The sequence below is a fragment of the Nannobrachium achirus genome (assembly GCF_963921795.1).
Source record: "Nannobrachium achirus genome assembly, chromosome: 13".
Lineage (NCBI taxonomy): Eukaryota > Metazoa > Chordata > Actinopteri > Myctophiformes > Myctophidae > Nannobrachium > Nannobrachium achirus.
Genome location: NC_137833.1, coordinates 40,161,953 through 40,176,050, shown reverse-complemented (window position 1 = coordinate 40,176,050; position 14,098 = coordinate 40,161,953). Strand labels below are relative to the sequence as shown.

General features: G+C 38.2%; 1 protein-coding gene across 1 annotated transcript; it reads right to left on the bottom strand.

Moving 5' to 3' along the window:
- Positions 1-4,980: 4,980 nt before the first annotated feature.
- smndc1 (survival motor neuron domain containing 1) lies at positions 4,981-11,745 on the bottom strand. The gene is made up of 6 exons (XM_080740259.1): positions 11,606-11,745; positions 10,477-10,596; positions 9,732-9,874; positions 8,798-8,959; positions 8,394-8,547; positions 4,981-5,878 (listed from the first exon to the last, which is right to left on the bottom strand). Exons 2-6 carry the CDS (start codon positions 10,594-10,596, stop codon positions 5,741-5,743), a joined length of 717 nt encoding a protein of 238 aa, XP_080596385.1. The 5' UTR covers positions 11,606-11,745; the 3' UTR covers positions 4,981-5,740.
- Positions 11,746-14,098: the final 2,353 nt, after the last annotated feature.

Here is a 14,098-nt window from a genome sequence, read left to right as displayed (position 1 = left end):
TGATAACTGGTCTTCTACCAAGAACCTGTCGTTAATATAAATGGACATTTTCCACTAAATACCGAGGCCCAAATTTTAAATTATCACCTTGTTTCCCCCCAGAACCAGCTTGAATCAACAGTGCCTGCTGTCAGTTCTCTATTCTAAACTTCTTGTGAGAGCTGTGGTCACACCAATGTCCAACACAGAATGGGCAACTGTACCTTCATCTCAAGTTCAGGGACGTGCTGGGCCCCTGATTCAGCCCGGGAAAAAGAGTTGGAGAGGCCCTCGTTGCGCGCTATAGAGAGAGATCTCTCTCTATAGCACTGCTGCTACTCAAAGATTTGTGACAAAGTGACAAACCAGTGGGCCAATTACATGAGTTATTATATTTCGTCGTTGTCGGGTGGAAACCTTGTATGTCCAAAACCGTTTGTTTTGTATTTATCATTTTAAAAATGATTTAAACTAGTGAAAACAGCCGATCTACAAGCACACAACGCCTCGCTCCGCGAGGCGTTGTGTGCTTGTAGATCTGCTGTTTTCACTACTTTTGTGCAACTTTTGTGCAACGGCCTTGTACGATGAAGCAGGGCTTTGCTTTGCGAAAAAATTTACAAATTTGAAACTTGGAGATACGAGGTTTCTGCCCGACAGTGACGATTTACTTTGTTGGCTGCCCAGCCCCCAAAATGGAACAAAGGCCGACATTTTAGTTTAATTTTTTTCCTAATGGCCAGCCTGGACCGGCCGGGAATGAACCGGCCGTTCGGGAGTTGTCCCGCTTTTCCCAATGGCCAGCACGTCCCTGCCCAAGTTATCCTTCTGAAACCAGCGTTGTGGGGGACCCTTCTAACAACCAGCTAGATGTTCACCAGTGAAAAGGTTGCTCCATTTTGCCTTGTAAAAACTACCCATCCTCATTGAAAACCCCAAGAGATATTCAATCGGAAACGGCACTTCTTGTCAGTCAACAAGCTAGTGGCAAGGGCTACTTTGTCTGCATTCCAAGATGATTTATTGCACATTTTAGACGTCTGCTTTAGGACCCCCACAGCCATCCCAGAACCATGTGGCATCCCTCTTCCATGACTGGAACACAGTCTTATCCAAACAGGCGGTTCAGTCCGCCAACTTGATTCTAATTTATTTTGCATATGATTAGCATATGTGTAGTATTTATTTTTGTTATATTTAATTGTGTTGTTGTTAAGTCGTGGTCACGCTTAAGTGAGAGAGAGAGAGTGAAAGAGAGAAAAAAGAAGACTGAAAACTGCTATTTGAATTTTATTTTCTTATTTTGTTATCAATATTTTTGTTACCAGCATTCCTGGACAAAATATTCCCCCATTTGAGGTTTATGCTGTGCTACAAGATAGGCTTGATATATTACTTAATATTTTTGTTTAAATAATCACCCACACCCCATTTAAAGTGTAAGCAAATACAATGAAACAACTTTAATACAATTTAAATAATTTTTTAAAGTAATAAGCTGTCCAAGCACAAGGCATAAGCAATAACAGTTTTGTCAACTCCTCAGTGTTGGTTGGTTTTGCTGCAAACTTGTGTCCGTCCAACACCAAGGTGAAATTGCTAGTTTTCTATATATCAACGATTATTAGTAATCAGCAGTACAGAAAATGATTGTAATGGTAGAAACAAAGCTATGGTGCATGTGTATTGAATGTAGCCTTCCTAATTATGTTGTAATGTGCTTTGGATTGACAATATGTCTTTAAAATATGTCTGTAGCATGAACAACATGGACACAGTTTAAAGAATAGTAATTTTGGTTTAGAGTCCACCATTTAGTCTTTTTCTATAGTTGAAAAGCATTCTGCAGTTAAGAATAATATTTTAATCATTCTACCCATGAACTATTAAATATCAATTTGACTGCACTGCAAAACCGCTCTACACAAAGAAACCAAATACAACAGCCGATTTATCTAAATTGTTTTCTGGTACCAGTTCTAAATACATCATTAACCACCAAATGTGTCTTAACATGGCCAAATTGACTATTGCACAAAGTTCCTAGTCACAAGTCTTTTCTTTTCAACATCTGTTTGTGAAACTCTAAAATGCACTATGACAAAGACTTGTGAAGGAAGTATGTCTAAGCACAGTCCAGAATTATCTCTGGTACTTAAAGCTGCATTGTACGATACACGGCCCCTACCGATAAACAAGACAGTATGTTTCAAAACAAGGCAGCTCCTCCCGTCCCCTTTGCAACCCCCTTCCCCATGTAACTTTTTTTTTGATAAGTGCTCTGTAAACAAAGTCTATTAATAATATATTATCCCATGTCTCAAAAAACTTGCACCCAACAAACTACAACAGCTAAAGCGAGACAAATCCACTTCCAGCAGGCTATTAGCAAATCATTGTAATGGCCATTCAGCCCCAAGTACAGTAAGAAGTGCTGGAAAATCAGAATTGTGGGAAGCATAGTTATGGGAAGGGGTGAGCTGGTTTTAAAGATAGAGGGTGGTACAAGGTGTTTTAACAAATCGCAAAAAGAGTAAGGGTAAGGGGAGCCCAAAATCTTAGGAAGAGCATTGTCAGGGACAACGTGCTTTAGCCAGCGTAAGCACATAATTGGTCGGTAGTGCTTTGACTCAATGAAACCTTCATACAGCACATTGTTTTCGGGCCTTGTGACTGTTGAAAATATCGTACAATGCAGCTTTAATTAGCAATCAAGGTTGACTTTTGCAAAACATGCTGCTGGTTCCCTGCTAATACTTTGATTCCTGATTATTGTGTCCCTGGGATCTTGAAATAAAGCTCTGCCATACTGACTGTTGTTATTATCTCTGCCGGGGGGAGATTATATTTTCGCCTTGGGCCATGTGTATCTGTCTGTCCACAGCTAATCTTGCAAATGCCAAGAACACTGTCATATTTCTTGCACACTGCCAACAATGGAATTCCATTCTCAACTATTTTTTCCAAATCGATTCGCGGACAACTATGTTGTTTTTTTGTGAATTAATAACCTCAGGCCTACCATGCCTGCAGGCTATGGGATACACACCCGCAAAGCTATGGAGCGGAACTAGCCAGTTGGCTGGAAGCTGTCAGTCCGGCTACACTATGCCAGTTCACACACTCCTGTCCCCTCGGCTGTAGCCATGCAACTGTTGCATTGTAGTTGATATTCTATGCATGATAGATAAGACAGACAGACAATCAGATAATGTAACTAATGTATTAATGTATTATGAAAGAAATTTTGATTTTATTAAAGTAATTTTCAAAAATAGTGAAAATATCAGATCTACAAGCTCAATTCATTACACACATGAGCTTGTACATCGTCTATTTTGTTATTATAAGGTAGTAGTCAAATAATAAATGTACTGTAGTAGCAGTAGTCAACACAATAATCCTATCAACACTGTTGTTATTTTCTCCTTGTTGTTTATAAATCCAAGTCTATAATATAAAGCCAGGAGTGTGTGTGTTGCTCATCATGTATGTTTGTCTGTTTTCCATTCATGCCCATATATGGACATCCTTAAACTCTCCATGGTGATTGGTTCAAATGCTTTTATTTCCCATATGGATATTCCCCAACTCTCCCAAGCTGATTGGTTGAAAAACAGTTGGTGTGTCATCAATGATTAACATGACTTGTGGAGAGCCATAAACCCTCCCAAGTTGGCGTATCATCAATATGATCTAATAGACTTGCCTCCAAGTACCCAGATACTGTTAACGGGTAGTGGTACATACATACCCACCAACCTATACCGTCTCATTTTATCTCATCTGGAGATCCCTATGACAGCCTTTATAGACTCAAATACTCTGAAACGGGTACTGCACTAAATATTCTTGCACGTAAATACTGTCCGTAGTACCCATTGACAACAGGTACTGCACTCTGTTGAGGTGCCAACTTGTATCTTGTGCACTCATAGCCAAATATGGCCTACTTGTGTCTGTATGTGGCAATTTTGTTAGCCTGCTGTCATTTGTGTAATCTCGTGCTTTACAGTGTGAAAGAGGAGTTGATTTATAATTCCAGTCTTTGATATAAGGGATTTTGTGTTATGGCTAGTATGCTGCTACAACCTACTCTACATAGGCTACAAAGTAAACATGGAACAATGTCCTCCAATGCCCAACATATGTGTCCGAACACAGCGGAGGGCTAGTCATTGAAATTTTTTTCATTTTAATTTTCTCATTTCATTCGAAAGCTGGGAATCATAGCTACAAAATGATATATTGGTTGTGAAGATTGACCCAACAGTGTTGTAGGTATGGCTTATAGAGTTATTCCATGCAGAAATACTAGATCTGAGAAATTCAGCCTTTTAGGTGAAATGTAACCTGCAAAATGTGAGGTTTCTCTTCACATTAATTTAAAAAAGTCTTATTTACATGCAGAGTTAAGCTCTGACTTTAAGTGAAATGTAGCCTGATATTTATGAAATGCTTTTGTGGCTTTATCACATTTTAGAAAAAAAAAAAAAAAAAAAAAAACGTAATTTCAGGGATGGTCTAAAGCTGTGCTTTCCGAAATGACTGCCCCTCTGCTATGCTGTGTCATATATATTCACATAAAGGATGGCTGCTGCTGGAAACCGCAATAGCTGAACTGTCCACAGCTCTGATTTATAAAGAAGGGATGTAGTAATAGCATTATACGGAATAACCACCATGGGAAGTACTGACATCATAGAATGGCCTCCAAAACAGATACAATTACTCTGATAAAGGAAACTCCACTACTGCACTCTTCACATCAAAAGCGCTCAATAGAAAATTAATTCAACTTGACATTTGTCAACACATCCAGATGTGTCTGCAGCAGTGCAGCATTTCTGGGGCACGGCACCTGGCAGTGATTTGTAATCCACTGAACGTGCCAGTTTCTAATCGTCTTCCTAATGCCCATGCTTTCACATAGGAATTAAAGGTCAAATGGAGTACATCAACGAATGACATTTTATTCAGAAAAGGTATATGTTCCATGCAACTTTTGTTTATATCGACACTGTACAGCATTTACTTATATTCATCCTGAATTAAAACATTACAATATGTCAAATCAAACATGATTTTAGTAGCAGAAAAGCAGACCTCATCCCTGAATATTGATTGGAAATAGTGCAGTGATGCACAACTGTTGGCAGTAGTTTGAGTTATGAAGCTTTGCTGCCACCTATAGGAACTGATGGCTAGTCCAATGATCCAAAATAATTGCACACAACAGGCAAAATATTCAGTCAGAACAAAGATCATCTCAAAAACAAACCCAAAACAATGTTTATTTCACTGGTAAATATACAAAAAAGGAAAAGGAAATATAGCACTGTGAGATTTGCTTTAAAATCTTCATATAACAAAACATGTACCAGATAGAGAAACTGGACAAGATTTAAAAACCAGTTCAACCTGCCATCAATTCAAATCTAAACACAAACAAGTCTTTGTCCGTGTTAAATATACAACTCCTAGCAGGGATTTGTCCTCAGTGAAAACCAAAAAAATAAAATAAACGTGACTGAATACTATGACTAAACATGTCCTGTTTTTGTACAACACTATCGTGGGGGTGGGGGCCAATGTAGTTCTATCTATATAAGAAAACTGCTCTAGTAAGTCAACCAATAGAGTTGCAAGCGATCCATTTAAAAGCTCTTCTTTACTCGAGCAACGCAATATTATCTCATATATAAACACAATGGCAAGCTGGTATACAGAGGGATAATTAATATTTACAGAACACATTCGGTCACTGTGGCATCAGATGCCTGACATTGTATTTTGACGTATCATGATATTGGGTCATAGGCTTGTCAGCAATGCCACACGTTCCTACTCCCACTTTACCGTTGACGCTCTCTGGAGATGCAAATATGCTCCTTTTTACCTGCAGGATACAAGAGAAATGCCATTATAATGGACGTTCATGAATGATGTGAACTGAATTAATTAGGAACATTACACAAACTACACCTTCCAGCTCACTCCGATTGTGATGTATTGCTTAGTTCTCAAAGTGTGGTCCGGGGACCCCCATGGGTCCTTGAGAGGTTCCCCCAGGTCAAAATCAGTTTAACTACATTTTATACCTCATCTATTTGAAAATAGACAATTTACAACATGTCACAATGCGATGAGTTGTGTGAGAGAGAAATCTTGAAAACACCTTAAAGCAAATCTTGTTCGGGGGTCCCTGGCACAAAATATTTCCAGGTGGTGGTCTGCAACCAACGTTTGAGAATCACTGACTTAGCACAGCCTTAAAGCATGAGCTGGTTATCACTGTAGTGATATGACAGCAAATATCTCAACTAGAAACACTTGTGACACCAATTAAAGAGAATTATAGAACGGCAAACATTATTAGACACCAAATCAACTTGTTATAATGTTAATGTTTTAATTTGAGGCTGAGGGGGAGCAAGCAAAGCAATCAAATGTCATTTGCAATAAGAAACCTGACTGTCAAAAATAAGTTAAATACAACTCATCCATTTTCAGCCGTATCTTCCTATAATTGGTTCTTACTTCTTACTAATGCTCATTATTTCTGTCCAATTGCTCTGTGCTTCAGAGGCAGGCCGTGGACATTTCAGAAACTGAATGGCAATTTGGAGAAATCTTAAAGCTTTCTGCAAAACAGCAAATTCCCTTAATGTAACAAAAAAAGCCAGATAGTATTTTAGCAATTGCTTTATGTAAATTTGAAAGGTAATGCCAAAACGCCAACTGGAGGTAAAAGTGATATATCAGGCACAAGGAGAAATATCAAAACTCAACTCCCAAAAAATAAGTGGTCTGTTGATTCATGGCTTTTTTTCCACACAGACAAGGCTTGCTTCCCTTCAACAAATGTAAAGAATATGTCTAAGTGATAAGAGAAGCACTCGAACATATTCCTAGAGTAATTCAAAGTGACTTCACATTCAGCCATTTGGCTCTTCTTTAAACGGTATAAACCAAACATTACTTGCAGGCTTTCACTGGGGTGATGTTAAAACTATTGCTGTCAAAATTATCGCGTTAACGGCGGTAATTCATTTTTGGGTTTAATCGCGTTAAAATATTTAATGCAATTAACTCGCATGCGCAGAATGGTCCGCCCATACATCCCATAATTCCACCAGCCGTCGCTACAGTCTAGTGTGCAGCTGAGCGGATGCATGTCAACACAACATGGAGCAAGAACAGGTTGGCCCCCTGGATGGTTTTGAGTTTAAAAAGAACACAGATGGAACAATAAAGAAAGAAATATTCATTTGCACACACTGCAATAAAGAGTTTACGTTTCACCGAAGCTGTTCAACCTTAAAGTACCATCTCTACGCTGAGCATGCATTTGTTGGGGCTAGTCCAAATCCTGGCTTGCGGCAGACAACACTGAATTAATGAAGGCCAGTAAGAAAGTCCAACTCGGGTAAATTAACCAACACCATTGCCAAATGGGTTGCAAAGGACTGTAGACCGATTTGCATCGTTGAGGACAAGGGCTTCGCTGACGTTTTGAAAGTCGCGTCCCTCGACACATCATGCACACCACCATCAAGAGGCACAATAATGAATAGAATCCACAAACTCTATGAAACTGAAAAGGGGAAAAATATTGGAATATGTCGCCCTGACAGGAGACCACTGGACGTCAGTGAGTAACAAACTACCTGGGAGTAACTGCACATCAAATCACAAAAACGTGGGAATTGGAGTCCTTTGCTCTAACTATAACGAAAACAGAAGAACGTCACTTTGAAAATACATGATGTGCAGAACGGTTCCAAAAAGTAGCACGCAAGTGGGCAATTGAAGGAAAAGGAAAACCGTAATGACTGACAGTACACGCAATATGATTGCTGCGGCTCGTATTCTGCCATAAGAGCACATGCCCTGTATCGCTCACATCCTACAGAGAAGCATCACTGTTAGTCTGTCTGACAGCGGATTCGTCGGTGCGTTGGCCAAGTGTCGCAAGATTGTCGGTCATTTCAAGCACATCCCGGAAAACGAAGCGGAGCTGAATGCAGAGCAAGCGAAACTCTGACAGCAAGAGGAGCCACTGATCCAAAATGTCGAGGCCAGGCACTGCACCCTGCGGCGGGGAACACACGTGCCGAATCTGAAGCCGGTGGGACAAACGGTTCTCGAGATACGCGGATTACATACATGCATGCACGCTCACAGAGACTTCTCGCATTAATTGTAAGATACATACTGTATGTTAAATGTATCCATCTGCCTTCTGTCATTTATCTTTCCATTCCCAACGATATACAGAAATAAAGCACTATCTCGTACATTAAAAATATGTGATAATGTCAAACCAGGTAGACAACATTTGCAGAATGTAACATGATTTCCAACACTTATACTGAAATAAGCTGAGCCATACAAAGAAAGGAGACAGTTACCTGTCCTTTCTTGTTCTTCGAGTAAGCCTTATTGTTGAAAGTTTGCCACTTGGACTTTTGGTCCTCTCTCTCTGCCTCCAACTCCTTCATTCTTGCCACTTTTTTCTGGGCTTTCTTCTTCTTGTACTCTCTCTGCTCTGCTATTTGTTCTTTCCTGCCAAAGCACAAACAAAGGAAAAGGTTGGGGGCATTTCAATCTTGAGCACAATTATCTATGATGACATCTAGAATCACATGTCATTGACAAATGTGAGATCAGTGATCACAGCAACATACAGTATAAAGAATATAGTTTGACACAACAAAACAAAGAAGACAGTCATGGTGGTATGTTGTGTGTATGTGTATATGATTATGGTTTGTATACAATGACCATGGGCCTTGTTTGGTGGTCTCGTTTTTACCTGGATTTGGGTTTTCCACTTCCGTCGTCATCGTGGCGCTTTCCCTCTTCTAATGGCTTGAGGTTCTGCAGTGGGATCACCTCAGCGTTGCCGTAGCCAGCGAAGGTGACCGCTGCTGTGCCGTTCTCCCCATCTATCTCCTCAATCTCTGCCTCATACATCCTGCCAAATAATCACGTCTGTAAGCAGGTGAGTACAAGTCACAGACTCTAACCCTATATATATATATGGTCAATATAAAAAATGAAATGTGTGCACATGCGTGTTGTGTAGGGCTGTAACAATTATGGCATTTTTACTTGACCGTGAATTGTCACGCAAAATAAATTGAGATTAACAATTTAATTTAGTTTTTGGCATTGAACATATAGGGCTGTCACGATTATGGAATTTTACGTGACTATTAATTGTCACTTAAATAATTGCGATTAACGATTTAATTGTGTTTTTGTCGTTGACAATTACATTTCTGTTTGGCTTTCAGGCTTTGAAGTTGCACATGGCAGATATGACACATAACCTAAATATGCAAAGAAATTACTGACATATTTGACAATTTTATACTTAAAAAATAACATTTATAGTGGAAATAGCCGATCGTGTCGCATCTGTGATTTCCACTGTAACGCGTTGTGTTTCCACTATTTTTGAAAATGTTTGAAAATATGTCAACATGGAAACGATTGACGATTATGACAAAATAATTTTGATTATGTCAAATAATGGCGATTAGACGGTTATGTAATAATTGTGACAGGCCTATCAACAATTTAATTTCGTTTTTTGTCATTGAACATAACATGAATAAAGTCATCATTTCTGTTTGCCTTTTAGGCTTCATATGGCAAACGGCAGCGTCCACAGCTATAGGTATGGCAGCAATGCATGCAGTGTTCAATTTTTCATCAGAGAGAAGAGGTTAGGTGACACTCACTGTCCATCCTGGGTCCACACAGCCAAGCATGTGTCCCCCACGTTCCAGTTGTGTTTGAAGGGAGCGGCATCTGAGCTGTTGGCACTGGAAGCACTGTCAGAGGGCTGCGAGGTCAGGAGGTCCTTTGTCAACTCAATGACTTCCTGAGGATTCAATCCGGTCCCAAAAAGAAAAGTTGTTAACTATTCATCGGCATGTTTGTTTAGTCATACTGTGCATCAAGTAATGTTAGCAAGGTCTATCTATACCCTCTTCTCTGAATCTCCCACTCACCTAGGTTTGCATTACTACTTGTGAGGACATTTTAAGACTGTTTTCTATTTTCACACACTAGGGATTGGACGATAAGCGATAATCATATCGTGGAGATTTAATTTATCGTGATATCGTCCTCCGTCATGCACTGGGATCAATTCACCTTATATTTGCCTAGCTGCATATCCGGTACCATTTAAACCCTCTATTGGTAAAACAACTTGTAACATACGTATTTGATAGTCTTTTTCCCCCCCAATCTCTACTAAATCTATTTGCCAAAAAATAGCCGATCTACAAGCTCCTAACGTGTTGCGACACGTTGTGAGCTTGTAGATCTATTTTTGGCAAATGTCCCACCCCAGGATAATGGATGTTGGGGATATGTTGATTATCGCGATAATATTGTAAATCGCGATTTCTTTGGTCACAATAATCGTGACATGAAATGTTCATATCGTCCCATCGCTAAGGTATTACAAACACACACCTGTAAATCTTTCTGTAGTTTGAGGAGATCCTCATTGTCTTGGTCGGTTGATAAGGCAGCTTCTACTTGCTGGAGTTGGGCTTTATAGCTGCTCAACTGCTTCACCAGGTCTTCTGACATCTGCAACGAAGAGCAGGACCAACAAATAAATACATGCACTTTCATACTGTGCTCTTACAAATTTAAAAATTACATATATCCCAAAGTCTTTCCATTGTTATTAATTTTACCTTTGTTACGGAACTATGATGAAACAGACTAGTAAACTGTTATTAGGTCTATATTATTCTATGTAATATATTTGTCTAAGCTTGCTAAGTGGCTAATATTAGTATAAGTAACTTATAGCAACAATAAGAAAGGTTAACAGTTAACTTACAAGCATGTACATTACCAATGTTGCAGCTAATAGCAGTAGAGGTAATACATCTAAACATCCATGATTAAAAAACAAAACAAAAAAACGCATATCATATACAGTGGAGTAAAGTAAATAAGTACATTGTACTCTACTGAAGTTTTTCCAATTTCCAATATATTTACTTCTAATCTTGAAAACTATAATTACTAGTTACTTTGCAGACATAAATAATATTATAAAACATACATGAACCACTTTAGCCCAATTTCATAGCATGGCTATTTGAACATACATAGCAGAACTCTATTTTTACTTTTAGTACTTTAAAGTACATTTTAAAGTAAACTTTCATACTTTTTCCTCAACTACATTTTTAATTACAGGCTTTTACTTGTAACAGAGTTATTTCTACATTGCAGTATTGATACTTTTACTACAACATTTGAGTACTTTTCCACCACAGTGTCTAAGCTAAGTGGCTAATGTTTGCACAGGTAACTTATAGCAACAACAACACACGGGTTAACTTACAACAACCACGTATATTTCCGGTGTTATTACAACTAGTAGTGTTATGTCAGTAGTAATCAATGTAAACCTTTAAAATTACATGAATAAAAGTAAAACCTCATCTCATTCACATTGTATAATTATGATTATAGCTTGTATCCTGTAACAGGCGAGGCCTTCAGCTTAGCTAACCAAGGCTAACATTAGCAATCAGCGATAATCTGAGTCACAAAGAACAAACATTGTGTGTTACCTTACCTCTCTGTGTGTATATTTATATTGTATCTATAAATATCCAAAACAGATCCTAATTCTATTATTTCCACGAATTTCTTTGCAAAAGACAAACAGCTCGACAGTCTGCTGTTCTTACACAAGAATAGCCCGACGGACAATAAACCGGAAGTGAACGCTTCTTTCTTTGTTTGTTCAGCTGGCGGCTCGCAAACCAACGTATAGCTGCATAGCGCCACCTAGTGCACCGGAGTGTGTAGTATCAGGTCTGGAGCTATCTGTACACCCTACACATCACACTCACTCACTTCACACTAGAAAATATTGTTCCCAAAGAATAGTCCTACCTATTGATATTATATATTGCGATGTCACGTGAAGCTTGACCAATTCTATGTAATCATGGAGAAATCCAATAGCATTTTCCCCAAATGGCCATTCCATCCATACATACACAAAGCATGTTTGTAATAGTAAATATATTTTTAAAGCAAGTAGGCCTATTCCAGACTTGAGTAGAAATGTCTTCACTTGTAATACTTGACCATATCTATACTTTGAGTCTTTGACTCTAGACTCTAGTCTAGTAGGTTGAGTGGCAATAGCACCACTGCTCATTATTACAGAAGTCACAATAATTGCACAGCAAATTCCTGTGTCTTACTTTAAGGAGAATGTACAAATGGAACCAAATTTGCACACTTGCAGAGTTAAATTAACACTAACAATTGTATAGTGTACAACAGAATTACAAGCCTATTCAATTCCTTGAATTTGTATGGAATATAGGCCTACCGTAGAATAGGCTATATAAACTAAAAGCCAAGATTCTCCATTTCACACCATGTCATAGAATAGATATTTCATGGACTATCTTATATAGGCCTACTGTTATGACACCACCAACAGACATGTTGTTACAATGTTTATCCTGTAGATGGAGACATTCTAACTCTAACCTAATGATGTGCTTCAGCCTATCTATGGTTTTAACATGGTGATGAATTAGGCCTGATAGCAAAGCTTTAATTAATGTATGAAATAATTATTTAAATAGAAAATGGAAAGGTTATATAAACAAATACACTTTTAACATTCTGGTGTCTGGCATTTTGTTTTAAAATACAAAATGTCAATCCTTTTTGGTCAGGGCTGGTATATGGTCGACTTTAAGGCATTCTTTTTCAAATATATAGGTCAACAATAAAAGGTGATTTGATTTCCCAACAATGACAAGGCATTATTCAGGTATAGATACAGTATTTTACATTTCATCAAAGAAAATCCCCCAGAGTTTAAGAATAGCACATGGAATAAAATACTAAAGTGAATTAGGATTACCTCTTCAGCCAGTTGGTCTTGAAAGTATACAATCCAGTGCAAAGTAAAAGTAACTCTTTTGCTGTTGAGGCTTATTTTGGAAAGGTATAATTGCTATTTATTTAACCGGAATGTTTTGTAATGAGCACACATTTTGAGATGCTAAGTCTGATGAGGTAGATTAATTATGTCCAGTGTATTATCACCTTTGTAGATTTTCTATGTCAACATAAAGACGTTTGATTGCTAAAAGAACAGAAAAGGGGGAAATTGAACAGCCCTGTCTTACGAAGTCAGCAACTACAATGTGTTTGTAAAACATATAGTGCCAATAGTGGTAGCTATAATATAAGATATTTGGTATCCTATTAAACAGCATTGATGCACATGTCGTGCATCAATGCACTTCCTATATCTCTGCTAAAAATGTGCAATAATGCAATAAGTTACATTATACATAAGTTCATTCAAGGTGGGGAAGGAAGCCTATATGGCCAGACCAGTGTGGGATATTTTGGGCGAAAGAGTTGAATTTGAGTGCTCCTGAACTGACAATCCCCAGACAGAAAAAAGTGCTTTGCCTCTCCAATTATAGTAGTAAAGATGTGATGTCTTGCAGGTGTCATGCTATGCAGATGTTTGCCATGCAGGCTCAATTCAAGGTTGGGAAGAGCCTAAGCAGGACCACTGGGGGATATTTTGGGCAAAAACCTTGAATGCAAAATTTGAATGTTCCTGCGTTGGCCATCCCCGGACAAAAAAAAAGAAAGAAAAAAAGGCTTGCCCTCTCGAATTATAGTAATAAGATCTTAAAATATGACAGTATCAAGGAATATAAGTACTCAAGTAAAGGAAATTTACCTTAAAGTTGTAAGTAGTCTACAGGAGTTGAGTAAATGTGCTTATTTACTATCCACCCTAAGCTTGAAAGGTCATTTTCTGTATATTACTAAGCCATGTTTTCGGAGAAGAGTAAATGGTGCAGCAAAATTATACTTTTTATTGAGGACTTCATCACATAATAGGAAAAGCATTCACAACAACTTAACCGTAATGAGTGGTCACAACATATTATGATTAACTTAAATAACTGTAATGAGTTGTAAGCAAATTGTGTATTTTATTTGAACAAATATTTTTGAATGACTTACCTTTTCTCAACTTTGTTGCGCACTGTTATCATTTTATTTCATAGAA

Excerpts from the sequence above, each read along its gene's own strand:
- smndc1 (XM_080740259.1), bottom strand. The coding sequence starts at position 10,596 with ATGTCAGAAGACCTGGTGAAGCAGTTGAGCAGCTATAAAGCCCAACTC. Across the intron at positions 9,875-10,476 it reads AACTACAGAAAGATTTACAG|GAAGTCATTGAGTTGACAAA; the intron begins GTGTGTGTTTGT and ends TTGAATCCTCAG. Across the intron at positions 8,960-9,731 it reads GTGTGGACCCAGGATGGACA|GATGTATGAGGCAGAGATTG; the intron begins GTGAGTGTCACC and ends ATTATTTGGCAG.